The 27,277-nt window shown below is 51.0% G+C and overlaps 1 protein-coding gene across 1 annotated transcript; it reads left to right on the top strand.

Moving 5' to 3' along the window:
• Positions 1-1,057: 1,057 nt before the first annotated feature.
• Rab44 (RAB44, member RAS oncogene family) lies at positions 1,058-25,829 on the top strand. The gene is made up of 13 exons (XM_051187096.1): positions 1,058-1,271; positions 7,788-7,896; positions 9,744-9,918; positions 11,167-11,313; positions 11,703-11,793; positions 12,123-12,218; positions 13,248-13,435; positions 14,104-15,539; positions 20,115-20,196; positions 20,650-20,764; positions 21,886-21,987; positions 24,118-24,194; positions 25,087-25,829. Exons 1-13 carry the CDS (start codon positions 1,065-1,067, stop codon positions 25,175-25,177), a joined length of 2,916 nt encoding a protein of 971 aa, XP_051043053.1. The 5' UTR covers positions 1,058-1,064; the 3' UTR covers positions 25,178-25,829.
• The last annotated feature ends 1,448 nt before the right edge of the window (positions 25,830-27,277 follow it).

The raw sequence follows: 27,277 nt of genomic DNA, 5'->3' as shown, positions 1-27,277 counted from the left end.
ACACCTACACACCACACACATACACACACACACACCCCTACACACCACACACACACCACACACACACCACACACACACACACACACACCCCTACACACCACACACACACACCTACACACCACACACACACACACACCTACACACCACACACACACACCTACACACCACACACACACACACACACCTACACACCACACACACACACCTACACACCACACACACACCTACACACCACACACACACACCTACACACCACACACACACACACGCACACACACACACCTACACACCACACACACACACACCTACACACCACACACACACACACCTACACACCACACACACACACCTACACACCACACACACACACGCACACACACACGCACACACACGCACACACACGCACACACACACGCACACACACACACCTACACACCACACACGCACACCACACACACACGCACACCACACGCACACACGCACACACACGCATGCATGCACACACACGCACACACACACACCTACACACCACACACACACGCACACACACACGCACACACACACGCACACCCATAGTGTACTGAGAAGAGGGAGGGATGAGGCTGAGAGGAGACCACAGAGGAGAACAAGATCAGTCACTGTTGCGGCTGCAGTGAGGACCCGAGCTGGAGGGAACAACAGCAAAAGGTGTCAGGGATCTCTTCCCACCTCCAGACCCCAAAGTCCCAACGACTCCAAGTCTCCCCAAGGTTAGGAGGCAGGACCTTCTCTGTCAGGTGTTCATCCATGCAGCCGTTAGTAGAGACTTTGAAACTGGTGTAGAGACCCACAGGCGGATCTGAGAACAGCTCAGGAGTGTTCCATGCTGAGGGGATTTTCCACAGGGCACTGGGGCCTGAGCAGGTAGATGATGGTGGGTGAACCAGGACACGAAGGGTGAGTCCGTCAGTCATGGGAGGATGGAGACATTGCCTGTGCTTAGTAGGCATGGCGCAGAGCTGGGGCTTTCTGTGTTGTGGCCCATCACCTTCTTACTTATCCTCTGTTCCCAGGTCTGAGGCACCATGGAGAATGGAAAGGGAGGGTCCAGAAAGGGCCGGAGGTTGGCATCCAGTCGCCGGAGGCAGATACGAGAACCGGCAGATGGTCAGGATGCCCCCGTGGCCCCGGAGCCCGAATCCTGGCCCTCTCAGGCCGAGGAAGAGCTGCAATCTTTCTTACGGGACTGCGGTGCCAAAGAGAGGGGCTTTGTCACTCGAGAGGACCTGGCGGTGAGCATGGGTTCCATCAACCTGGAATCCCTTTTGTGCAGCTTCTCAAGTTTTCCTATTTAACCAGGGCTTAGCTTAGCTTGCCTGCGGATTCCCCTCTGCACCCTCTGTACCCTTAGAAAACTTTAAGAATTGGTTTACACCAACACATAGGTGACTGATGAGATTTAGTATATCACTCTTTCCCAGAATCATTTGCCTTTTAACAGAGGAGAGAACTTCACACCATAGAAGTAACTTCACAAATGGTGTGTGTGAGTGATTTCTTAAAAGATACTGTTATTGTTGTTGAGAAAGGGTCTCTCTGTGTAGCCCTGGGTGTTCTGAAACTCACTCTGTAGACCAGACTGGCCTCGAACTCACAGAGATCTGCCTACCTCTGCCTCGAATGCTGGGATTAAAGCCATGTGCCACCCCTCTGCTTGGCTATTTCTATTATTTTTAATAATGAATATGTGTGGCTATATGTATGGTGATGTACAGGCTTTCTCAGTGTCCAGAAGAGGGTTCTGGAGTTACACAGGTGCTGGGAACCAAACTTGGGTCCTCTGCAAGAGTAGTATGCACTCTTAACTCCCGGGCTATCTTCCCAGCTATGGTGAGAGAAATTTTTTTGTTTTGTGGTTTTCAAGACAGGTTTCCCTCTGTAGCTCTGGTTGTCCTGGACTCTCTCTGTAGACCAGGCTGGCCACAAGTTCACAGAAATCCACCTGCTTCTGCCTCTCCAGTGCTGGGATTAAAGGCGTGTCCCACCGCCATTCAGCTATGAGATAGATTTTTGAGACGGGTCTCTCTGTGTAGGCTGGTTTCTAACTCTCAGCCTCCTGCCTCAGCTTCCCCAGTGCTGGGATGACAGGCAGACTCCACCCTACCCGACTGAGATGTTTAGAGCCAGATGTTCAGCTTGGGGAGCATCAGAGCACTAGGAACCAAAGTAGGTTGATGAGTGTGAACCTTGAGAGTGGCCATAGCCATGGATTCCACTAAGAGGATGAAAGCCTGTGGCCCAGACCAAGGTGGCCGGTGATTTCTTCTCATTTGCTTGTGTGGGTTGCTCTCTTGATGGGTCTGATGTTATTTCTGGGTGTTACTCCACACTTCATGTTGCTCTTTCACTATTAAAACTGTTGCCATAGAGACTGGAGATGTGGTCCAGTTGGTAGAGCGCTTGCCTAGCATGCACAAGGCCCCAGGTTTGGTTTCCGCACAGGAAAAACTGGGTGTTGTGGCATACACCTGTGATCCCAGCACATAGGGGATGGAGGCAAGAAGCTCAGAAGATTGAAGTCATCCTTGGCTACATATCAGGCACATTTATTTCTCTGTGTGTATGTGCAAGTGGGTGGGGAGTATGCACACCACAGTGCATGTGAGGAGGTCAGAGGACAACCTCTGTGAATTGGTTCTCTCCTTCCACCAGGGTGAAACTCAGGTTGTCAGGCTTAGAGGCAAGCGCTTTTACCTGGGCAGCCATCTCACCAGCCTAAACAGATCTTATCTTATTATTAATTAACTAAGGATTACAGTAAAATGTCATGACTAGTGCCCAAGCCCTTGAGCTCGGATACTCATAAGCAGTTTGACAGGAAGGTGTTAGGGTAAGATTGCCGAGTTCAATTTGAAAAAAAAATGGCTAATGTCCAACAGCTCCTAAATCCTTGCCAGACACTGACTTTATACTTCCTAGACAAAACTCTTAAGTTAATGAGGAACTTCAGGAAGTCTGAGACTTTAAAAATAAGATTCTCTGTGTGTGTTGTGTGTGTTCTAGTGCATGTGTGTGTTTGTGCATAGGCATGTTGTGTATGTATGTGGTGTTCTATTGTGCATGGGTGTATTTGTATATGTGTGTGCTTGTGCATGTGTATATGTATGTGTTTGTGCATGAGTGTGTTTGTATGTTTGTGCATGGTTGTGTTTTCTATATGGGTGTGTATGTGTGTGTGTTCAAGAGTACACGGGTGTGTTTGTATATGACTGTGTTTGTGCATGTGTGTGTTCATGCATGGGTGTGTTTGTGTATGAGTGTGTTTGTGCATGTGTGTGTTCATGCATGGGTGTGTTTGTAGAAGGGGTAGGGTCTCTCTTGCTTCTGCCACTGTGCTGTTCAAGCTTTGGTCTATTCTCCTGTTCCCATCTCCCATCTAGGAGTAGAAGAGTTGGGATTAGGGACAAGACACCCAAATCTAGCTTGCTTTTACAAGGTCCTTGAGATCAAACTCAGGTCATCATGCTTGCTTGGTAGTATGTGAGAGACTTTTTCTGGGGAGGTGCAAAACACACACACACACACACACACACACACACACACACACACACGCACAGTGCTACTAGCTCCAAGCAAGGGATTCCACAGCAGACTAAGGCCCAACTTGGTTGAACCAATGAGTTCGTGTTGGGGTTCCTAACAGGAGCAGGGATTAGAATTTAAAGGAAGTGGAGAACCAGAAGCAACTGCATCATCAAAGAGCCCACTCCAATAGGGGTGATGACTCACAAAAGCTGCAACCCTGGAGTTCTGCACAATTTGCAGGCAGCTCAATGGTCCAGGAATCTGCTCTGCAGCAGTAGCTGCAAAGTAGGCTGGGGAGGGATCCTCCAGAGTCATGCAAGTGTCAGCTTCCCTTGACATGTGACTAGAGCTTAGAGAGTCACATAACTTCCTCTGTCTACCAGGAGGGATGCTTAGATTCAGAGATTGCTTTGCATCACACAGAGTCTAGACCTTTTCTTTTCTTTCTTTCTTTCTTTTTGCTTTGTTTTTGTTTTTGTTTTGAGACAGGGTTTATCTGTGGCTTTTCATCAAGGAGGCCATTTACATACTGAGCTCCAGGTTATCCAGGTCTTCATAGTGAGACCCTGTCTCAAAAACAAAAGGAAAAAGATGAGACAGCCAGTCCACTCCTCTGGTCTGGACAGTGTGTGGCCAGCCTCCACCTCTGTATAATTACAGATGATCTTATCTTTTTGTCTTATTCTCAAGTTTCAGATAATTTTTCTTATGGTTTTAAATAATTTCTGTATTTCTTGATGTATGAAGAGATGGTTGGGTTGACTTTGGTTAGTTGTTGCTACAGGTGAAGCCAGGGTATAAACACACAAACCTCCTTAGGCTTAAGCTGCAAAATCAACACTGAGACCAAAACCAGCTCCTGTCTAGAAATTTCCACATGTAATCATATGTGGAGCTTTTAAAGCCTCCTGGTGTTACTGGTTTCTGTTAGATAACCAGCTGTTTTAATTCCTTTTTTCTTTGCTATAGCAATGAGAAACTAAAGTGAAACCCAACAGAAGCAACTTAAGAGAAAAAGGATTTATTGTGGCCCACAATCGGTCATGGTGTGGAAGGCACAGTAGCAGGAGCCTGAGGCAGATGGTTACATCGTGTCCAATTAGGAAGTAGAGACAGAACACTGGTGCTCAGCTTTCTTTCCTTCTCTTCCTCTTTTTTTTTTCCTAGACAGAGTTCTCCATGTGACCCTGGCTGCCCTGGAACTCACTCTGTAGACCAGACTGGCCTCGAACTCACAGAGATCCGCCTGCCTCTGCCTCCCAAGTGCCCCACTGTGCATTGCCACAGAATTTACGTGGGGGGGGGGCTGGAGATTGAACTTAGTACTTTGTGCAAGTGCTCTACCCCCCACCCCCATAGCACCCCCAGCCTAGTCTCTTCACAATTACTATTATTAATATTATCATTATTGTGTATATAGGATGTGTATGTGTGAGCACACTCATGTCAAGGTACACAAGTGGTTATGGACATGGAAGTCAGGGCATGAGGTTTGCATGGCAAGTGCTGTAACCAGGTGAGCAATGTCACTGGTCACTGGCTCTTCTTTTGATTTTTGTTTGCTTGTTTGTTTGTTTTGTTTTGTTTTGAGATAGTGTCTTGCTGTGTAGCTGAGAGTGGACTTGAATTCACCGCAATCCTCCTGCCTCAGCTTCCCAAACATTGAAATTACAGGCATGTACCAATATGCTCAGCTAAAAGTAAAAAATGGGGTGGGGGGAGAAAGAGAGCACAGGAGAACAATGCATTTTGAAATAATCACAGAAGGTAATGTGACTGTGAGAGAATTCAGCTCCTTCCTATGGGAGGTGTGCTGATTCTGGTGTGTTAAAGAGCAGGAAGGGACTGGAGCCAAGGCTCTGCCAGTAGGAGCCTACAGAACTCCTTGAGAGCACTCAAGCTTGATTGACAACACCCACATCAGGTGGCTCAGCCTCCTGCTGCTGCTGCTGCTACTGCTGCAGGGGTCTGATGCCCCTGGCCTCAGAGGCCACCTGCACCAGAAGAAAGCTCAGTGTCTAAAGCAGCCAGCTACGAAACCCGGTGACCTGAGTTGAACCCCGAATACACACACAAATGGAAGAAGAGATGAGGTGGTGGCACATGCCTGTTGTTGTCTTAGTTAGGGTTTCTATTGTTGTGATGAAGCGCCATGCCCAAAAGCAACCTGGGGAAGAACAGGTTCACCACCGAAGGAAGTCAGGACAGGAAATCGACCAGGGCAGGAACCTGGAGGCAGGAGCTGGGGCAGAGCCATAGAGGGGTGCTGCTCACTGGCTTGCTCCCTGTGGCTTGCTCAACCTGCTTTCTTAAGGAACCCAGGACCTCCAGTGGGGGGGGCACCATCCACAGTGGGCTGGGCCCATGGGTCACTAAGAAAATGTCCCCCAGTCTGATCTTCTGGAGGCATTTTCTCAGTTGAGGCTCCCTCTCTGACAACTGAGAGGGAGTGTGTCTAGCTTGTGTGTCAACTTGACATTAAACCATCCAGCACACTTGTGATCCCAGGACTTGGGAGATGGAGGCAGGAGGCTTGGAAGTTCAGGATTATCCTTGGCTACAAATAGTGAGTTTGAGACCAGCCTAGGCTACAAGAGATCTCACTGTGGTGGGGTGGGGAACAGCATACCAACAGCAATAAAGACCCTAAAATTCTTACACTTAGGATCCCCACTGAGAGCCAAGAAGCCCTGGGGCTCAGAAGGCCCTGAGGTGTACCTGTGTAGCAGTAATGCTTCCTACATGACTATGTGGGTGAATTCACTAGCCCAGCACCTCTAGGATAATGAGAGGGTAATTGTTCAGGAAGTAAAATCATGACCTATAGGCAAGTACAAAACAGACTTGTGTCAAAGTAGGATGTTTTATTTCTTCCATGCTAAATGAGTACTCTATCACCAGGCCACATCCCAAGCCCTCAAAGAGTTTACTTAACATGTTAATTAGTGTTATGATGGTTCAAAGAGCACTTTTAAAAAGTTGGGCAATTTAACAAAGACAGATTAGAGTCAGATTGCTGAGTTAGTATTTTTTTTTTTTTTTTTACAGCTAGTGAAAGTCCAACAGGCTATAAATCTTAGAGTTATCTGTCTCATCAGACAGAAATTATCTACAATGTTCTTGGGCAGAATCAGCAAGTTCACACGTGACTCTGCCTTAATCAGTTTCATGAGGTGAATTAGCTACACTCTGTGGTCTAGGGCATGGCTTCTTAAACTTTTCCACTTGGCTCCTTTCACTGGAGAAATATTTTACATATCTGGGAATACAGGCCTGTAAAATAGATGTATGCATCAAACATTTATGGAGACACACTTGTACTCTCAGACCCGGGGAGGTTGAGATATGCAGGTCCCCAGGGCTTGCCAGCTACCTAAGCCTACTTGGAGAGCTGCAGAGCAGCCAAGCACTCTCAAACAAAGATGGATGGTGCTTGGGGACCGATGGCCAAGTTTGTCTCTTGACCTCCACAAACATGTGCACAGCTGTGCCTATGAATGCTGGTACCTGCAGAGACCGGAAGAGAGAGTTGGATCCCCTGAAGCTAAAGTTACAGGGGTTGTTGTGAGCTGCCTGACTGCTCTGAACCCAGCTCAGGTCCTCTGAAAGATCAACCCAGGCTCTTAGCTACTGCAGCCCTCTTTCCTGCTCAGCAATTTTAAAAACTTTTTTCTTAGTTTGGCTTTTCAAGACAGGGTTTCTCTGTGTAACCCTGACTGTCCTGGAACTCACTCTGTAGACCAGGCTGGGCTGGAACTCTCAGAGATCCGCCTGCCTCTGCCTCCCAAGTGCTGGGATTAAAGGTGTATGCTACCACAGTTTTGATCCCAGCACTCTAGAAGCAGAAGCAGGTGGATCTCTGAGGTTGAGGCTAACCTGGTCTACGTAGTAAGTTCCAGTACATCCAAAGCTGCATAATAGAGACCCTCCCAAAACAATCAGTCAAACAAACAAGTGCCAGATGCTATTCAAATACCCCCTGCACCACCGGGGTGGGGCACATAGGTGTAGGTTTTGGGTGTCGATAAGGAGGTGATGTGCACAGTGTGCTCAGGGCCCTACTCAAGGATGCCTAGTGCCATGTGTGGAACAGCTCAGGGCAGGCCCTGAGTGGCCCTATTTCAGGGAAGAAGGAAATCAGGGTGGCTGAAGACAGACCCTTCCCTCTGTGCACAGCCTCTCCTGTAGGAGCAGTGGCCAACTGACTGATCCCTTTCTTGCAGGAGGTCAAGTTCAGCTTCCTGGGGAGCGAGGAGCCGCAGATGATATTTGACTGGATAGACATCGAGAACAGAGGCCGCCTGCCACTGGATGAATTCAGCTCTGGACTCAGTATGTGTCTGTCCTGGGAGGGCCCTGGAGGCTTCTAGCACAGTGTTGGGCTGTGTGACAGGCCAGGGGGCCCTTACTACATCTGAGAGCTATAGGCTGCTTCCCTAGCACCCTTCCTGGTATTCTCATGTAGAGGAGAAAGGCTTCCTGGCTTTGACAGGAGTCCATGGGCTGCAACTGCTCACTCCCCCCACCACCCCAGGAGGTCACTTTCCAAACTCAGTCAAGGCAACTCCAGGCTCCAGGTCCCAGAGGGATAGAGAGCAGGTGAAACACTAGCACCAGAGATAGGGGTGGTATCTATGGCACAGACCTCCTACCATTTGCCCCTCAGAAGGGACCGCTGGCATAAGGGCAACTCCCCCAAATGAGCCCTTCTGTGGGGCATGCATTTTGAACTAGAGCAGAGGAGACAGCTTCCTCTCAGTGCCTCAACAAGGTATCTTAGCCTTGAGCAATCGCATGGCCCATTGGGTTCCCTAGGCTGCAGGGCTTGAAAGTTTAGGGTGTAGGAGACAGCAGAGGGGCCAGGTATCAGTATTCACAGTCTGGCTATCTCCTGTGTTTTGGTGGGGGTGAAGTGGAGGGACTAGCCTGAAACTGGGGGTGGGTAGTGCTGAGTGCACAGAGTCTCCAAGCGCCATCTTCGAGGACAAATCCCACCCTGTGGATTTCCCCACTGCCCCTTTCTGGGATCACAGAGCACACACCATGCTGATCCAGCCTCTCAGGCTAACCCACGACCATCTGCCCTTCTGCTGTCCCAGCCTTGCTCCTCACGCGGGCCTGTATGGGGGTTTCTTTCTGCCCCAAGTGTCCTCCTCTGGAAACCCACTCCAGGCCCTGCTTCCAAGTCACATCTCAGGGGTCTTGACATCTCCTCAGGACACTCCTAGGCTTCCTCTCCTTCCATCTGGACCTCCCTATGGAGACAAGGTTAGCTTTGAACTCACAGAAATACTCCTACCTCTCCCTCCTGGGTTCTAGTTTATTTTTTTTCAATAATTTATTTAAATTTATTTTGTGTGCATTGGTGTGAAGGTTTCAGGTACACTGGAACGAGATTTACAGACAGTTGAGAGCTGCCATGTGGGTGCTGGGAAATGAACCCACATCCTCTGGAAGAGCAGCCAGTGCTCTTAACCACTGAGTCATCTCTCCAGCATCCCTCTAGTTTATTTCTAGAGGTCACTTAACAGATTTGTTTTATGAAAAAGAATAAGAAAAAAGGCCTGTAAGATGGCTTAGGGGGCAAGGCTGATTGCCACCAAGCCTGATGACCTGAGTTCAATCCCCAGAACCCACTTGACAGAAGGAGAGAACTGACTCCTGAAAGTTGTCCTCTGACTGCACATGCATAGTGTGGTGCACGTGTGTGCTCACATACACACACACACACACACACACACACACACACGGGAGAAGACATGTGCATGTGTGCTTATACACACACGGGAGAAGATGTATACATATGTGCTTACACACACACACACACACACACACACACACACACACAGGAAAAGACATGTCCTTTTCAACCCTTGAGCTAGATTGTCAGCTCTCCAGGGCCTGGGATGTGGATGAAATCTGTCACCAGCTCTCAGTGAGTGTTCAATGAACACTTCCTGACTGGATGAAACCTGTGAGCTATCCAGGAGTTGCCCTGTGACTTCCAGAGAGTCTCTGGACACCCTGGGCCTCAGGCGATATGTGAAATGGGCACTCCCACTTCATGAGACTCTCAAGGCTGACCTGAGGCATGCATGAATGTATCCCTGTTTAAATATGGGGTGGGGTTCAAGTGAAATCACAGCCTCATCTCCCCTCTATTCCCCTCTCTCCTCCAGAAAATGTCTTTGGCTCCAGTCCCAGTACCCACAGGCTCCGTAGAAAGCGGCCAGTGCTCTCTCAACCGGTATCTGTGACCTTCAACTTGCCTGCCCTCGAGGAGGCCAATGCCGAGGACAAGGAGGCCTTCCTGGCCCTTGTAGGGCAGATGGGGACCGACCACTCCCTTTCTGAGTAAGGCCCTGCTAGTTGGTAGGGATGAGGGCTCAGGGTAGGGCTGGGTGCAGATCCAAGCTTGGCCACTTAGTGTGTGACCTCTGCTCTCCGTTCCTTGCTACAGCATGCCTAGAGGGTTCCCTTTCTCCACACTCCCTAGAAAGATCAGCTAGTTAGAGCATCACCTCTGAGGAGCACCTGGAGACTCCCTCAGGGTCCCTCAGTGAGGTGACTTCAGGCATGGTGGTGCTCTGGGCTTGGAGATGGGAGGCCAATTCCTGCCGTGTGTGTTGGGTTCAGGCCCTGGGTGTACTGGGGGTGGTATCTTATGTGCTGAGAAGAGGGCCCCTTCCTGAGTTGCCACAGCCTTGAAGCCTGCTAGAGCCAGCCAGAGACTCCCAGTCAGCCACCCTCTCCCACTTGCTCCTCCACCCACAGGCCTCTGAAGGATAAAATTGCTCCCATCTGGTTCAGAGGGTGGGGTTGCTGCTGTGGGACAGGCTGGGAGGGACCTGGGGCGTAGGCTGGCAGAGCAGGTGAAACAGGGAGCCATTTACCCACTTGGCAGCTTGGTCCTGCTCCCTCGCCCTCTGGGCCTCTGTCTTCATGACTTAATTAAGTCCATGTGAAAGTAGTATGTCCTGAGTGCCAACCGTGGGCAGGGCCCAGGGCTGGCACCCACACTTGGCATGTCTCTCATTCCCCAATCTTGCTCAGCAAGTATTGGCCTTCGTATTTTCCCAGTGAGCACATGGAGGTTAAAGGCAGAAACCGCACAACTCAAAATGGGAGAAGGGAGAAGATGGATGGAAGGCTTGAGCTGTTGGACCCCCAAGTCTACCCCACCCCACCCCCATTAATCACTGACTCACAAGGAAACAAGTGGTACAGAGGGTTCAAGAAGGGCCAGCTCACATACAGAAATGTTCCAGGAGGAGGTGACACTTACTTGAGTTAAACTTTGTAGTATTTTGTGTGTCAGGTTCCCAAGTCTCTGGGAGCATTGTCATTAGAACTGAGGATAGGGGTGTGGATAATGCTCAGTTTGTAGAATGCTTGCCTAGCATATATGACCCTAACTATGGGTTCCATCCCTGTACCGCATAACATAGGAGGATGCAGTGATCCCAGCATTTGGGGGGTGAGGCAGGAGAATCAGGAGTTCAAGGTTATCCTTTGCTACATAGCAAGCCTGAAGCTAGCCTGCAGAAGCCCTCCACTTCTTGGCCCTCTCAGATCTAACCTCTGGGGGTTCCCATACTCCAGACAGGCTGAGCTCTGGAAGCTATGGGCGGAGCTGCGGCATGAGGAGCCCCAGCTGGCTGACAATTTGGAGGGCTTTCTGGCCAAGATGAGCAGCCGCCTGCAGGAGGCTCGGGCTGACCGGGAGGCGCTGGAGTGGACACTGAGGAAGTGAGTGGGGACATAGCAGGCGTTCCTTTTATGCTGTGAAATCCTAAGTGAGATTCTACTCCCTTCTAGAGTGACTGGGCAGGCAGAGCTAAGTTAGAGGAGGAAGAAACTCCAGGGGCCTATTTCATGACCCTGTCACTGTCATAGTTCTGTCATGGGGGCCTGAGTCATGGGGCCAGGAGGGTGACTGAGGGTGACTGGGGTAGAGAGTGGGGACCATAGAGAGGGTGGGAGATGGGGACACCAATAGAGGTATGACCAGTGCCATAGACCCAGAGTGACCTGAGGGTCTGAGGCCACTAGGAGTAAGCAAGGCAGAAGGGCCCCAGGCATAGAGTTCCAGAGGTCTTGAGGGGCTGGCATCTGGTCCTCACTTCCTGCCACTGCAGGCAAGACTCTGACCATCTCCATAAGGTGAGACAGCTCTATGAAGAGACTGAGGAGCAGATCAGCAAGGAGAAGCAGCAGCTGCAAGCTCAGGTGAGTGCCTTGGGCTGCAGCCCTGCCCTTGAGAAATGCCCCTCCTGGTTTACTAGTGGCTAAGACCTAGCAGGGCAACAGAGGCCATGGGCAGTCCCCTATCCTGCAGCTTGTGCTCTGCGAGGCATCACTGTTCACCGGGACTTATTTCTAGTCCTGGGCTTCAGTGTCCTTGTGAGAGATCAAGCCCAAGTGGGGAGCCCCAAAGTCCTCTTTTTGGTTAGCGTTCAGCTCTTAAAGCCCAGGCCAGGGTGGTGAGGTGGGGAGGGCCGGGCCAGCCGAGCTGGCTCTGGAGTCTGCAGAGCAGGGCTGACCCGTTTTCTCTGCAGAGCGACTCCCAGGGAATGGCCCTCAGCACCCGCATGCAGGAGGTTCTGGAGGCCAAGGAGCAAGAGGTTCAGCGGCTGTCAGAGGGCCAGAGAGAGGTGAGCAAGGCCTTCTGGAGCCCAGACAGCCTTTTCACTATTCCCAGCTGGACAGGTCCCCAGAGGCCACAGGCAGCCAAGAACTCCCTGGGCTGCTCCTTGCCAGAGCAGGGCTCTCTCCCCAGTGCCCTGGGGACACTGTCATGGGTCAGATCAGGTCCCATAAAGAGCCAGGCAGACCCAGGGAAATGAGCCTGGAGCTTATCTAGCCTCAGCTTTTCAGCATCTGTGAGAAGGAGGTGTCCCAGGCCTCACATGGCAAATAAGGTTGTGTATGTGGACAATTGCAAGAGGGAAAGTTTTGGATAGGCTGGGTATGGGGGCCTGTAACCCCAGCTCTTGGAGGTGGAGGAAGGAGAATCAGGAGTTCAAGGTTAGCCTGGGCCATGTGAGAGCCGGAGCTTGATTGTCATCTGAGCAGTCATGTTCTTTTTTTTTTTTTTTTTTTTTTTTTTTTTTTTGAGGCAGGGTTTCTCTGTGGCTTTGGAGCCTGTCCTGGAACTAGCTCTTGTGGACCAGGCTGGTCTCAAACTCACAGAGATCTGCCTGCCTCTGCCTTCTGAGTGCTGTGATTAAAGGCATGTGTGCACCATCACCACCTGGCCCTTGTGCAGGTTCTTAACAGGTGGTGGGAACGCTGAGGACCTAACAGGTCACCGTAGACCTGTATGCTACAGGTCTTGCTGTGGCTGTGCTTTTGCCCATGGGATCTTGCTGTGGGAACCCGAGTCATTGTTGGGCCAGAAGTCCCTGCAATTGAGATGAAATCAGGAACAGCAGTAGCTGCAGGATGTAACCTGGGAAGGGGGCGGTGAGGACCTCCCACCCTCTCATCATGGTTTCCTCCCAGTTACCCACATGTCAGAGTGACCTCCCCTCCCGTTATCGAACGCTTAAGCTGGGTCTTCAGGAGCTGGGCAGTGGGGGGCAAGGGGCAGGGCAGGGTGTCCTTGCCTCACCAACGACTTGGAGACTCTTTGTCACCCTAGAGGAATACTTCAACCCTCTCCTCTCTTCTACCCTCCACAGCTGGAGGCCCAGCTTCTCCACCTCAGCAGCAGCCAGCAGGAGGCCAGCCGGGAGAACCTGCAGCTCAGGGAGGCTGAGCACAACCTGGCTGGGCAGCTGGAAGAGATACGGGGACAGTTACAGGTGGCAAGGGGATGTCTGAATACTGCCAGGGGCAGAGTGTCCTGGCAGATAGCAGAAGAACCAAGGCAAGTAACTGCCTTCTCTGGACTCCATTAAAGCCCATTCTCCATGGAGCTAGTTAGATTTCAGCACACACACACACACATATATACACACTCATGCACACATACGATCCCACAGACACACACACATACATATACAATCACACACATATGCATACATAACCATGCACACATACATATGCAATCATACACACACAATCACACGCACATAGTCACACACACAGTCACAGACACACACACATATGATCACACAGACACCAACACATGCAATCACACAATCACACATACACATACAATCACACAATCACACACATACAATCATGCACAATCATGCACACATACAATCACATACACAGAATCACACACACAGTCACGCACACATATATACACACACTCACAATACACACACACACACATTCACACTCACTCACACTCACACACACAGCTCCTAAGCAGGAACTGGCTCTGTTTGTTAACAGCTCAGAGGCAAGAAAGCTTGCCTGGTCAGGGCAGGCTTCTTGGAAGAGCTGAAGTTTCGTGTGGGTTTTGAGGTATGGAATGGGATGGGGGGGACTGGAGGAGAGCTAGCCACAGGGAAAGTTATGTTATCAGGATGGGGGGGACACATTAATTGCCACCTCCCTGACCTTTGCTTCCCCCTTCCTTCCCAGAGACCCCAGAGAAAATCAGAAGGCCTCAGACCCTCTGGCTGTCCCCACTGAGGAGACCCCACTGCCTGAGCTGTTTGAGGACAATGACGACTGGGACCAGCTCCTGAACAGCTTTGGAGACATGTCCCACCAAGCCCTGCAGCTTTGCTGGAGCCCACCCCCAATCCCAAGTGGGAGTAGCACCTCAGGCCCCCCAGGCCCCCAGACTCCTCGAATTGTTAGGCAGATCTCCATTTCCAATATAACTGCTTTACAGTTTGCTCAGGAGCCAACCTCAGATCCAGACCTAGGTTCAAGAAGCCCCACCAGGGTGCCTCCCATTGCCAAAGATAGGAAAGGGTTGGAGGATCCTGAGGGGCAGGATGGACAGGATGGACAGGATGGCAGTTTTAAGCAGGCTGTGGACTCCCCTGACCTGGAAGCTAGACCCAAGTCCCCCTTCCTCTGGAGCCTGCCAGGAGCCCAGGCTGGGGAGTCTGGGAACATGGAGGCAGCGGCTTTCAGAGTGCTACTTATGTCTGAGGCTGAGCCTCCTCCTCAGTCCCCACCTGGCTCCAGCAAACAGTCCCAGGCCCCAGATCTGGGTAGCAAGAGCCCCTGGTCTGGACCTAATTCAGCCAAGCTGCCTATGGAAAGAGAGGTCCTGACAAAGGACCTGAAGCTGGGCTTAGGGTCCCAGGGAGCCACGTCTCTTCCCGAGGGGGCTGCAGAGCTCTCCCCAAGCCTGGAGCCTGTGGACCAGGTACCCACAGAGACATCAGTGGAGGGTGAGACACGTCTAACTAGACAGGAGAGTCATCCTAGGGGTTTCCAAGAAGCCCATGGCCATGACCTTAGGCTTGATAGCCTGTCTTCCCACCTCCTCCAGAGTCCCAAAGAGCAGCCCAGGCCTGAGGAAGGAAACTCAGGAGGGAGAGGCCAGCAGGACCTGGGGTCAGAACAGGCTGATGAGGCTCATGGCCTGGAAGCCAGGAACCCAGAGTTACCCCAACAAGATGATCCCCTGCCTGACACACCACAGGCTCCTGGGAAGGCAGAAGTCCCTGTTCCTGGCAAAATGTGTCCACTTAGAGACTCTCTGCCCATGGGGCTTGAGGCTGGACTTGCAGTGGGAGCCCCAGGGACCACACAAGCCCTCCTCACCTTGGCTGAACTGGAAGCCCAGCCCAGGCCCATGTCCCTGCCTGTTCAGGTGGCGAAACCCAGTACCCCTCAGCACACAGAGCCAGGGACAGAGAGCAGGTCGGAGGACCCAGGAACAGACTTGGGGGAGGCTGAAATGACTTTCCGTGGGGACCTCACTGCTGCCAAGCCTCAGGCTGACCCCGACTACCTCTACCATGTCATCTTCTTGGGGGACTCCAATGTGGGGAAGACCTCATTCCTACACCTGTTACATCACGATGCCTTTGCCACTGGGCTGACAGCCACTGTAGGTAAGGCCCCTTGGGGAGCTAGCTCTGGAGGGGAGGTCTTGGGCCAGGGCCAGCAAGCTAGAACAGTCCCTAAGACATGGCAGGTTCTGCCTTGGCCAGAGCCTTTATGAGGCATTATTTTATATGGGCATAATCTTAGCATTCCACTAATTGCCTCTAATTACAGGTAATTTGCTCTCACTGCATTGATCTGGCTAGCTGATAGGTGCCACAGGAGCAAACACTGTGCAATTTAGGACCTGGTGTTAGTGGAGGGTGAAAACAGGCTAGTCTCCACCCATGTGGTAGGCAGTTCCCTATAGAGCCTGGACATGCTCACAACATGCCCCAGATCTGCCTGCATGCCCTGGCAGGAGGTCACAAGCTGCGTATCTTACATAGAATATATTTAGAGTGTGGCAAGATAGGACCCTAGGGGGCCTAGGTTTTAATTCTAGTCCTACCACTCATTGTGGCTGTGAACTTGGACATCTTGTTTGACTCTGTAGCTTTGTGTCACAATGTCCCGAGGCAGTCGGCTTATAGAAGGTTTATTCTGAGAGATTTTGGTTCACCATTGGTCCTGTTGCCTTTGAGCCTGCGGCAAAGCAGTGTGTTATGGCGGGAGACATACTCTGGGGCCAAACTGCTCATGGTGCTGCAGGGGAGTGAGAGAGGAAGAGGAAGCCAAAGAGGCAAAACACTGGTCTGGTGTGTGTGAAACCGGGGCTTTGATCTCAGCATCACTTAAGCAGAGCATGGTACATGCCTGTGATCCTAGCACTCAGGAGGTAGAGACCGGAGGATCAGAAGTTCAAGGTCATCTTTGGCTACTCTGCAAACTTGAGGTTAGCTTGGGCTACATGAGACCCCATCAATATGGGTGGGAGTTGGGGGCAGAGAAGAAGAAAGAGCCAGGGTCCCATGATTCACTTTGAGGGCAGGTGCCTGATGACCAGAAGACTTCAGTGCCAGCCAGGCCTCACTTTTTTTTTTGAGACAGGGGTCTCTCTATGCAGCTTTGGCTGTTGTCCTAGAACTCACTAGACCAGCTTGGCCTTGAACTCATAGAGATCTACCTGCCTCCCAAATGCTCTCACTTCATTATTATTATTATTATTATTATTATTATTATTATTATTATTATTATTATATGTGTGTGGGTGTTCTGCCTGTACCACATGGATGCCTGATGCCCTCAGAGGTCAGAAGAGGGTGTGATATCACCTTCAACTGGAGTTACAGATGGTGGTGGGTGCTGGGAACTGAGCCTATGTCCTTTGGAGGAGCAGCCTCTGCTCCAGCCCTCACCTCTTAGTTCTTCCGCCTCCCAATAGCACCAGGTGGCCCTTTGCAGGGGGACAGTCCAGGTCCAGTTCCCTCTGGTCCCCACATCTTTATCTGACAGTGGAGATGGGAGCTGCCGGTTGTGGGCTCACACAGGTTGAGAATAATGCCTGGCATGCATTGTACTCTCAGTCCATGTTACCCATGGTTCTCATATTATAATTAAATGTTTTAGCATGATAATTCATTTGTCCTATGAGAGGGACAAAGGTGGAGTGGTGTGTCTTTATATCAGGGTACAGGCTAATTAGGAGTCAGGGCCAAGCAGATGGCTTAACACCACCCTGTCGTAAGAGAGCCCTTTGGCAGGCTCTAGGGTTTCTTTGCCCAAGAATCCTAACTAGCTGTCCTAGTTTGGTCAGATTGGTGAGATTACCTCATTCTCAAAAGAAACTTAGAGGAGCAAAGGATTTATTTCAACCTGCACTTCCAGGTCACAGCCCATCACTAAGGGTCGAGGAGGCACAAATTCAAGGCAGGGACCTGAAGCAGAAACCATGGAGAACTAATTACTGGCTTATGGCCAGCTAACTGTCTTATACAGCCCAGGCCCACCTGCATAGGGATGGTGACGCCCATGGTGGGCTGGGCCCTCCCACATTGACTTTCAAGACATTGTCTTACACTGTAAGACTTATAGACACAGCTAGTCTGATGGACGCAGTTCTTCAGTTGGGGTTCATGCTCCCAGGATGACTCCAGCTTGTTCTAGTTGACAGTGAAAACTAACCAGGATACCATGTTAAAGATAGCATCCTTAGAAAAGAGTGACACATGGCCACCATTGTTAATCACCTAAGTTATTTTAGCTGACATTTTGATGGACAGTCCACAGTTGTAGGGATGTCAATGCAGCCAAGCAGCTGGATGTATTACATTCACAGTCAGGAAAACAATGAGTTAAACATTCCTGATGAGGTTCAGCTTTGCCTCCTTTTCATTGAGCCCAGGGCCCAGCCTGTGAAACAATGCTGTTCACATTCAGGGTGGGTCTTCCCATATTAATTTACCCCAGTAAGAACATCCCTCCTAGGCATGCCCACAGTTCAACATATCCTAGACAATTCCTCGTGGGGACTCCATTGCCATTCTACACTGTGTCAAGTCCATACTTAGAACAATCACACCCCTTCTTATCATGTGGCAGAAAGATCTGTCGGCCTCTGTGGGAATGGGCTGGAGACTAGGGCTTGTTCTGCAACCTCCCCTCTGGGCTTGGACTTTGCCATAGGAGGCAATATGAATCAGAGTTAGGATTTATTGAGAGTTCTAGTAGATTTAAGCTCTGGTGTTAGTGGACAGGTGCTCACAGGGAAGGGGTTAGACACAATGAGATCCAGAGAGCAGCCGGTCTTTGTCCCTACCACCCTGAGGCTAGGGTTATAGCATGTTTTATACATATGTGTATGTACATGCATGCATGTGGAAACGTGAATCTGATTTTGGGAAATGTCCGAGATCACTCTTCCCTCTTATTCATTGAGGCAGAGTCTCTCAGTTAAGCCCTGAGCTCGCTGATATGTCTGGTCTCCATGGCTGGCATGCTCTGCTCTGGGGAGTCCCTTTGAGAGTGGATGGCAGGCAGGCTGTCATGCCCACCCAGCATTAATGTGGCTTTCTAGGTATCTGTTTTCCGGTCTTTAGGCTTGCTTGGCAAGTATTGAAGCCCTGAGCTATCTCCCCAGCCCCACGATGCCCAGTCTGTGTCAGTTTCACACAGTTCAGACAGAGCATGCTTGCAGCTGTAGCCAGCCAGGTGTCCACTCCATCCCAGCCCCTCTCAAAAAATCAAAACCCTTGCCCAATGCATTTGAGGGCATCGGGTAGAGTCAGAGATCTCCACATGTGATTCTCAATGTGGTCCCTACTGGTGGCAGAGGACTGAGTCCTAGTTGGGTTTCTTGCCCTCACTTGGGCTCAGGGTTTAAGCTCAGGGCCCCCCCACTTTCAAAGCTTAGGCCCTCCCAGGGAAGGCTTGACCCCTGGGTGCCCAGCTCTGCCCTTGATTGTTGCTAGTACGTGGGCTGCACCATTGAACCAGAAGTGTTCAACAAAGACCAAACTTTGCATATCTGATGGTTTATGTGGCTTAGCTGAATGGAGTTTTGGGGGCACACAGGGTGGGTAGATGATGGGGCAGAAATCAAAGGGGATGAGCAGGAATGGCTGAGAGCCATTGGTGAGTGGCCTGGTGGGTGTGCAGCTGAATGTGGCAGTCTCAGGATTCTGCAGTCCTGGGCTCCTAAGAGCCTCAGGAAGGGGCTGAAAAGAAGAAAATCGATTGCCTTGTAGGGTTAGTCTTCTTGGAGGAGACTTGGGGTGGGGTGGGGTGGGGGTGGGGGTGTTTGTGCGAACCACCACTAGGGGGCAGCAGCATGTACTTACAGCGGTCACCATAGAAACCTCTCACCTAAATAAATTGTGGGTGTCAGGAGCTGCCAGGCTGCAGTGGGCTCCACAGGAAAGGGGATGGAGACAGGGACAGAGCACCCCCTCCCAGTTAAAAATATTTATTTAATTATTCTTTGGGTGTCTTGTATGCGGATATGCACATCTCTGTACTGTTACCCATGGGGGCTAGAAAGGGTATTCATTACCCTGGAACTGGGGTTACAGGCACTTGTGAAATGCCTAATGTGGGTGCTGGGGCCTGAACAGGTCTTCTGCAGTAACAGTAAGGACTCTTAACCGCTGAGCCATCTCACCAGTCCCCTCCCCCCCTCTCCTGAATCCAGGATTTTTTTGACGGGGGTGGGGGAGTAGGGCTTGGCTGGAAGGGGCTCAGACTCTCATCAGCTCCTTATTCTAGGGTCTAACTGGCTCTGCAGCTGTGACTACAGGGAAGAGCAGGGCTGTGAGACTCAGCCTGTGGAGGGATGACAAATGCAGTCACCTTGGTTACCTAGCAGAAACCCCCGGGGAGCCTTTAGACACAGGCCATTTCACCCTCCACACTGGCCATTATGGGTCTATGCCAGCTTATTGAAGAGACAGGGAGGCTCAGAGATGGAAGACTAGCTCCAGGAGTCCCAGAGGACACAGTGTGACTCCATGGGAAGTGACACCTTGGGAAGGATGCTTGGAGGTGTGACACTTGATTGTGGGGACCTCTGGAGATCACAGAGGAGCCCAGCGTTGGCTCTGTCCTTCTAAGGCTGGGGTTGGGAGTGGGCACAGACCTGGGGCATCTGGGGTTGGCTGTCCTGGGTGGAAAGTACAAGGCCTCTTGTCTTTTTCTATGTGTCCTAGGAGTAGATTTTCGTGTCAAAACCCTGATGGTAGACAACAAAACCTTTGCGCTGCAGCTGTGGGACACAGCTGGACAAGAGAGGTATTCAGACTGCTCCAGCCAGTGGTCAGGGTCTGGGGCTGTGCTCAGAGTGTGGGAGGAAAAAGTGGCCTACATCCTGGGTGAGAGGGGACCAAGTCTACCCACTAAAGCAATGAGACCCTGAGATCCAAGACTCGGAGAATCAGGAAGGAGGGGCTGTGAGCTCAGGTGCCGGGATGAGGAGCCATTCTCCCCTGACCAATCTTCTAGACAGCAAGCCTTCCATCTAACACACGGACCACAGTAAGGGAAACTTACTGTGAAAACTTACTCTGCAGCCCATTTCTGGAATCTTGTTCTAGAGATAAATTCATACATGAAGCAGAGACCCAGATGTCACAGCACACGGGGGATGACCCAGATGACCCCAAATACATCAATCCACCCCTAGGGTAGGACTAGGGGGGTCCCCAGGCTCTGGACATGGTGGCATCATGCAGACCATTTGGGCAGGTACCACAGCCTCACCCGACAGCTGCTTCGAAAGGCGGAGGGGGTGGTGCTCATGTATGATGTCACCTCCCGAGAGAGTTTCACCCACGTGCGCTACTGGCTGGACTGTCTGCAGGTGAGTGAGTGTATTCTGGGCTGCGGTCTGGCCATGGGTTTTGGAGTCAAGAGGAAGCTTGGAATCCACCCACACACATTCCTCTTGCTCCCAGCGTTACAGATGACACAATAGTCACAGGAGTGACAGGATCCATGCAGGGAAGTGTGGGAGGGTGAGCAAGGAACCCTACAGCACAGGGAAAGCACAACCAAACGGCATAGTCCCCAAAGCAAACTGTCCATGCATCCCTCGCGAATGTCTCCTGGGTGGGAATTCCCACCAACAATGTCTAGCTCTATGTCCCACATACCTTATCTCTACTGGGATTTTGCAGGGCATGAGCCCAACATGAGGCTGAGTTAGGACAAGTGGAGCATGTGGCCTCTTTCTAGAAGTTATGTGGCATCTCTCTAGAAGTTTCTAGTCCAATGGAAGAGAGTTTTCTAAAAAAAAAAAATATGATGATACATATTTTGGGTCTGTCAGCTTCATCTCTGACTCTGTAGTTTGGACACGTGGTTTAACCTCCCAGGACTTCTGTCTCTCTCATGGGAAGCTGGGAAGATTTACTCAAACAACTGCTTCTGGCACCTGAAAGAGAGCAGTCAGCAGCCAGAAACTATAATGATGTGAAAAGCACTTAGGGGGCTAGAGAGACAGATCAGCGGTCCTGCTGCTTTTCAGAGGGTGGGCAATCGGCTCCCCACACTCATGCTGGATTTCTCACAAGTGTCAGTAACTACAGCTCCAAGGGGTCTGACCCCCTCTGACACACACACACACACACACACACACACACACACGGTGCACATATGCACACACACACACACACACACACACACACACACACACACACGAAGAAAAAGAAAAAAGAAAATCAACCAGAGACAAGTGTAAAGGCAGCCTAGGCAATCAGAGGCACACAGTTGTGAAGAGTGGGCAGGAACAATCCAGAAAGGCTTCCAGGAGGAGGTGCCCACAAGGTTAGCCATGAAAGTAGGCAAAGTGTCTTGTAAGCCGAAAGGAGAAGAGAGGGTCCAGATGAGAGGATGCCTGATAGCTCCTAGAAACTTCTAGAAGCTTCTTTCTTGGGCCTGGCATCCATCGAGGGTGGCTGAGGTTATGTATCCTGTGTGCAGGATGCAGGTGCAGACCGGGTGGCCATGGTCCTTCTGGGAAACAAGATGGACTGTGAGGAGGAGAGGCAAGTACCCACTGAAGCTGGGAGAAGACTGGCCCAGGTGAGTACCGGGACATTGTCACTTGGCATGGCACGGGGAGGGGGGTTGGTGGGGAGAAGAGGCTTTCTGGCCTCCTGTCCCTGCCTCCCCGGCCCCCAGGGGCTGACCACTGAGTCGCTAGGGATCAGCCATGGGCTCAAACCCACGCTGTGTCAGTGAGCACCACCTTGAACACTTCGTGGAATTAGCAGATTCCCACACGTTCCCAACCCACGTGAAAAACATTTTCAGAGTGAAAGCAGTTTTAAAAGCGTCACTGAAATCCCCAATCAAATCTTAATTTTATCTCTGGTCTCTAATTAACATACTCCCTTCTCGTTTATTCTATTTTAAGACTCAAACATTCTCCTTGGGAAGATGACTTCAAAAGCTATGCTGCCAGACGGGGGATGCTATTATTTATAAATGAGATTTAACCACATTATAGAAATGCACTATATATATATTTAAAAATTTAAAGCCTAGGGAGTCACTCCAGGTCCCGCCCTTTGCCACTGTGGCTTCAGGTTGGCAGGTCTGTCCCTTTAAAGAGTTCCTTCTCTGAGAATTTATGCTGCTAGAGGGTTGAGAATTAGCAGTCCTTAGGAAACCAGAGTTGACTCCCTCCTAGGACATCTACTCAGACTGGCAGGAGGCTGCTCCTCACAGTGTTGTTTACGGAGGACAGTTGGCAGAGCTTGGCAGTTACACATGGGAGGCTCGTGTGTTTACCATGAATGGTCCTGTGCTGGGGGACAGGTGTGCTGTGGGGCCAGAGAGATAATTCTGAATGTCTCTGTGTGGTTCCCGTATGAGCAGATGGATGAAGGGTTTCACTGGGATGGTTCTGGTCAGAACCTGGAACCCGGATGCTCTCTCTCTGTGGTATCTCAGTGGCCCCTCAACCTGCTCCCCAGCTTCAAGTCTACAAAATCCCTTGACTTATAGGAAGGAAAATGAGGCTGAAGCCTAAGGACTCATGGCCTCAAGATAAATTGGTGACATTGGGTCACAAAAGCAGAAGGGGGAAAGAGAAAGGAAGGGGGAGGAGGAGAGAAAGAAAAGAAAAAAGAATCCTGTCCTTTGGTCAACAAGATGGCTCAGGGGTAGAGGGGCTTGCCACCAAGCCTGTGACCCGGGTTCCATTCCTGGAATGCACATGGCAGAAGGGAACTGACCCCTGAAAGTTGTCCTCTGACCTCATGTGCGCCTTGGCATGAAGCACCTTTACCTGCTCAGCCATCTCCCAAGCCCCTTGGCTTCTTTTTTTTTTTTTTTTTTTTTTTTTGAGACAGGGTTTCTTTGTGTAGCCTTAGTGGTCCTGGAACTCACAGAGATCTCTCTGCTTCTACCTCCTCAATGCTGGGCCTAAGGATGTACACCATCATACCTGGCTCTCTTTCCTTTACTTAAGTGCCTGGAAGACTTCTATTCACCATCTCAGAGCCTGTGCCCTAAGCACCCCACCCTAGGCCATAGTCTCCTAGCCTTTCCCCTCTCTCTCTCTCTCTCTCTCTCTCTCTCTCTCTCTCTCTCTCTCTCTCTCTCTCTCTCTCTCTCTCTCTCTCTGAGACAGGGTTGCTCTGTGTAACAGTCCTGGGTGTCCTGGAATTCACTCTATAGACTAGGCTGGCCTCTAATTCACAGAGATCCACCTGCCTCTGCCTCCCAAGTGCCGGGAATAAAGGTGTGTGCCACCATTACCCAGCTGCCTCTTTGGTCTCATGAACCCCAAACTAGCCTCAAACTTGCTACATAGCAGAGGCTGACCTTGAATTCCTGACCTTCCTGCCTCTGCTTCCTGAGTGCTAGGTTATAGGCATTTGCCACAGTGCCTGGATCTTGCTATTTTGTTTTGTTTTTGTTGTTGTTGGCAATTGAACCCAGGGCCTTGGGTGTAGGTATAGCCCCAGCACCGAAGTATTTTAGAAAAACATACAAACATCCTGAGAATTAAAAACACAGTCCCTGTGTGTTTCTCCAAGTCAAGTAGTAAATCTGTCTTCTACTCCAAGTCTGGGGGAAGTGTCCAGGATGGCACACCGTGTTCTGCAGTAGTTGGTGGGCAGAGGTCCAGCTAGCAAATGAGGGTGGCTGGTGAGGGGCTGGCAGGGCTGGGCCTGGCTTCTCAGCCACTCTGTGTGGCTGCAGGAGCTGGGTGTCTCCTTTGGTGAGTGCAGCGCCATCCTGGGTCACAACATCCTGGAGCCCCTGATGAACCTGGCTCGGTGAGTGCTTCCCATTCCCAGAGTGCCCTGCTCTGCCCCTCTCCAGGAAGTCCCTAGCTACAGGCCCCATGCTTTGTCCTCTCCCACCTTCCTTCTCTTGTCTAGAAGCTTCCTGCCCTGGCCTTCTGGTGACTTCATGACTTAGGGTGAATGCCAAATGCTGCCAATAGTTCACACTGTCTCCATGGCTATTCTGCCCTCAGAAGCCTTTTCCCTTTCTGTCTCTTTGTCTATCTGTCTCTCATGATATCCTGCCACTTTCTCTGTGCCCCTGTCTCAGGCCTGTGCCTTCCCTGGACCAACGGTTCCTGTATCCGTTTTCTTCTTGCTGTCTGGGACGAGTCCATCTGTCTGTTCCGCCCTTTTTATATGTGGCCTTGCACCCACTGTGTGCACAATGGACAGTTGAGATGGGTGCCGGGAAGGGCATCAGAGTCTGCCAGCATCCCTGGCATGTGCTTACAGGTGTGTTGCCTACAGGAGAAAATCTCTTGTACATTCCCAGTCCCAGGTTTGCTCTTGACCTGGAGTCTGGGCTTCTAAGGGAATGCATTTCCTTCCTGTTACATAGGGGATCTGTGGCTCAGGCTCAAGCCCTGGAATGTGACTTCTGTTAGAGCTGCTCATTTGTGTGTGTGAGTGTGTGTATGTGTGTGTGTGTGTGTGTGTGTGTGAGAGAGAGAGAGAGAGAGAGAGAGAGAGAGAGAGAGAGAGAGAGTATTGTTTGGCACCCAGTGGGCTAGAAAAAGAGGCAGAAGGTCACAGTCCCCCAGCCCCATCTTTCCACTGCCATAAACAGAGGACAAAGGGGCGGAGCCTGCCAGCCCCAAACCCCATAGCCCTTCATGCTGCTCCTGGAGAGGGGGAAGTGACTGGGGACATTGTCATACAGGTCACTTAAGATGCAGGAGGACCGCCTGAAGGCTTCAATGGTGGGAGTGACCCATCAGCAGCCACCCAAGAGAGCTGGCTGCTGCAGCTGATCACCAGTCCGGTTCCACCATGGACTGTCCCTTCCTATGGCTTCCATTCTGCTTCCTGGACATGGCCATGACAGAGAAGCCCTGCAGGAGACAGTGTCACCTCTGCTCCACTGAGCAAACATGGCCTGAGTGGAAGGCAGGACAAGTCTAGAAACCCCGCCCACGGAAAGTACCCCCAAACCTTTCATTCAGCCCATGGCAAGATGCTGGGGTATTCTAGTTTCATTTCTGCTGTGATAAATACTGACCAAAAGCAGCTCCGGGGAGGAAAGGGGCTCTTTCAGTGTACACTTCCAGGTCACCGTCTGTCATTGAAGGAAGTCAGGGCAGGAAACCTGCTTGCTGGCTCACACTGCCTAATGCTTAGCTGGCTTTTATATACAGCCCAGGCTCCTGCCTAGGGATGACACCACCCACAGTGGACTGAACCCTTCTGAATCAATCATCAAGCAAGACCGTGCTCCACAGACATGCCCATCACAGGCCAGCCTGGCAAAGGCCATCCTTCTTTTAAATTTCCCTCTTTCCTGGTGACTCTAGATTGTGTTATGTTGGTAATAAAAACTAATGAGAACACAGGACACACATAGGGGTGCTATTTTCCTTTTGAGTATTTTTGGATTTTCTTCAGTGCCTGGGGATGCCTTGTATAATTGGGGTCTAATGTGGAAGAGGAAGTAAACCTTACGGAGAATCTGTTTGGTGCCAACTCTGAATTCACACATGCTGTCAGTTCCCACTGCTCCTGTCTGCCTTGGTTCCTCCACTCAGATGCGGATTTCTTTCTTGCAGAATCCAGGGCTAAGAGTAGTGTCATCCTGATATGCCCTGAGCCCTCTGGCACTGCCATGGAGGGTTGCTACGGGATCCTGCTCCTTGCCCTAAACCTCAGAATCCTCAGTAGCTTCTGGATGCCTATGATTGGTGGGACATGGACTGAAGCCTGGAAAACTGGTTCTGGGGCCTGGGAGAAGGTCAAGGATGGCCTCTGAGTTGGGGCACCTTTACCCCACTCTGTAGTTGTCTGAACACCAAATAGAGAGTTCGTGGGAACTGGGGTGGGACTGATGCTTTTGTACCTTTTTGGAGACAGAGTGTAGAACTTGAGGAAACCTCAGTGTTGTGGGGAACCGGTGGAGATGGTCAAGTGGAGAGTGGGGTGGTGGGGAGTCCTGGCAAGAGGAAGGCAGGCTTCCTTCTCACCGGTTAGCCACAGTCCCATGCTTGAAGCCATACGTTCCTTGACTGTTTAGGGAGGCCTCAGAGACAGGGAGCTGGCACACAGGGCAGCTGGTGCCACCTGGTCAGGTTCAGAAGGTTCCAGCATCTGATGCCTCCAAAAAACAGGGTCGGATACCCTTAGATACCCATTCCACTCCAGCCTGGATGCAGGCTTGCTTCTCCCAGCTCCTCACTGGCTCTCCCTTACCTCACTGCCTTCTCCTTCCAGAATCCCACCCCCCCACACACACACACTTCTTCAGCTGTTCCAGGCAATGATACTCACAAGGGGAGGGGCAGGTCCTGCCATGCTAATGCTCCAGGAAGCTAATGAGGCCGGTAGCAGAACATCACTCCTGGGAACCAGTCCAGCAGCCAGCCACTTTGTGTGTGTGTGTGTGTGTGTGTGTGTGTGTGTGTAGGGGGGGGAGTAGCCTCCAGGCAGCTAGTTCAGCTTCTCTCCAGGTATGGTTCGGGAAGAGACACCTTTACCTTGGCATGGTGGGTCCACCATGTGCCACAGAGCCCAGATGTGATGGGGTGCCAACCCTTCTGGACAGCTAAAGGCTTATAAATCATTAAGCAGATAATTGGAACCCCAGTGGGCAAAGGACAGCAGGTAGACCTCTGAGGGAACTACAGAGTACGAAGTCTAGGGGGATCTGACTATGGCTTGGCTTCAGGCTGATTGGGGACGAGGAGCGTGGTCTGGAAAGTGGGAGGGGATGGAATCGAGGCTTGACTGGGACATTAGAGAAAAGGCCTTGCAAATTGAGGGTGAGCAGGAACAAACCATAGCCATTATTTACTCAGGCTCTGTGTGATGGGTGTGGCATTCTGAGAACTGACCTCACGTAAGTACATAGTCCTTGTATCGCA

Source organism: Phodopus roborovskii, unplaced genomic scaffold, assembly GCF_943737965.1.
Source record: "Phodopus roborovskii unplaced genomic scaffold, PHOROB, whole genome shotgun sequence".
Classification (NCBI taxonomy): Eukaryota; Metazoa; Chordata; class Mammalia; order Rodentia; family Cricetidae; genus Phodopus; species Phodopus roborovskii.
The sequence above is the reverse complement of the archived record's forward strand: the minus strand, read 5'-3'. Positions and strand labels throughout refer to the sequence as shown.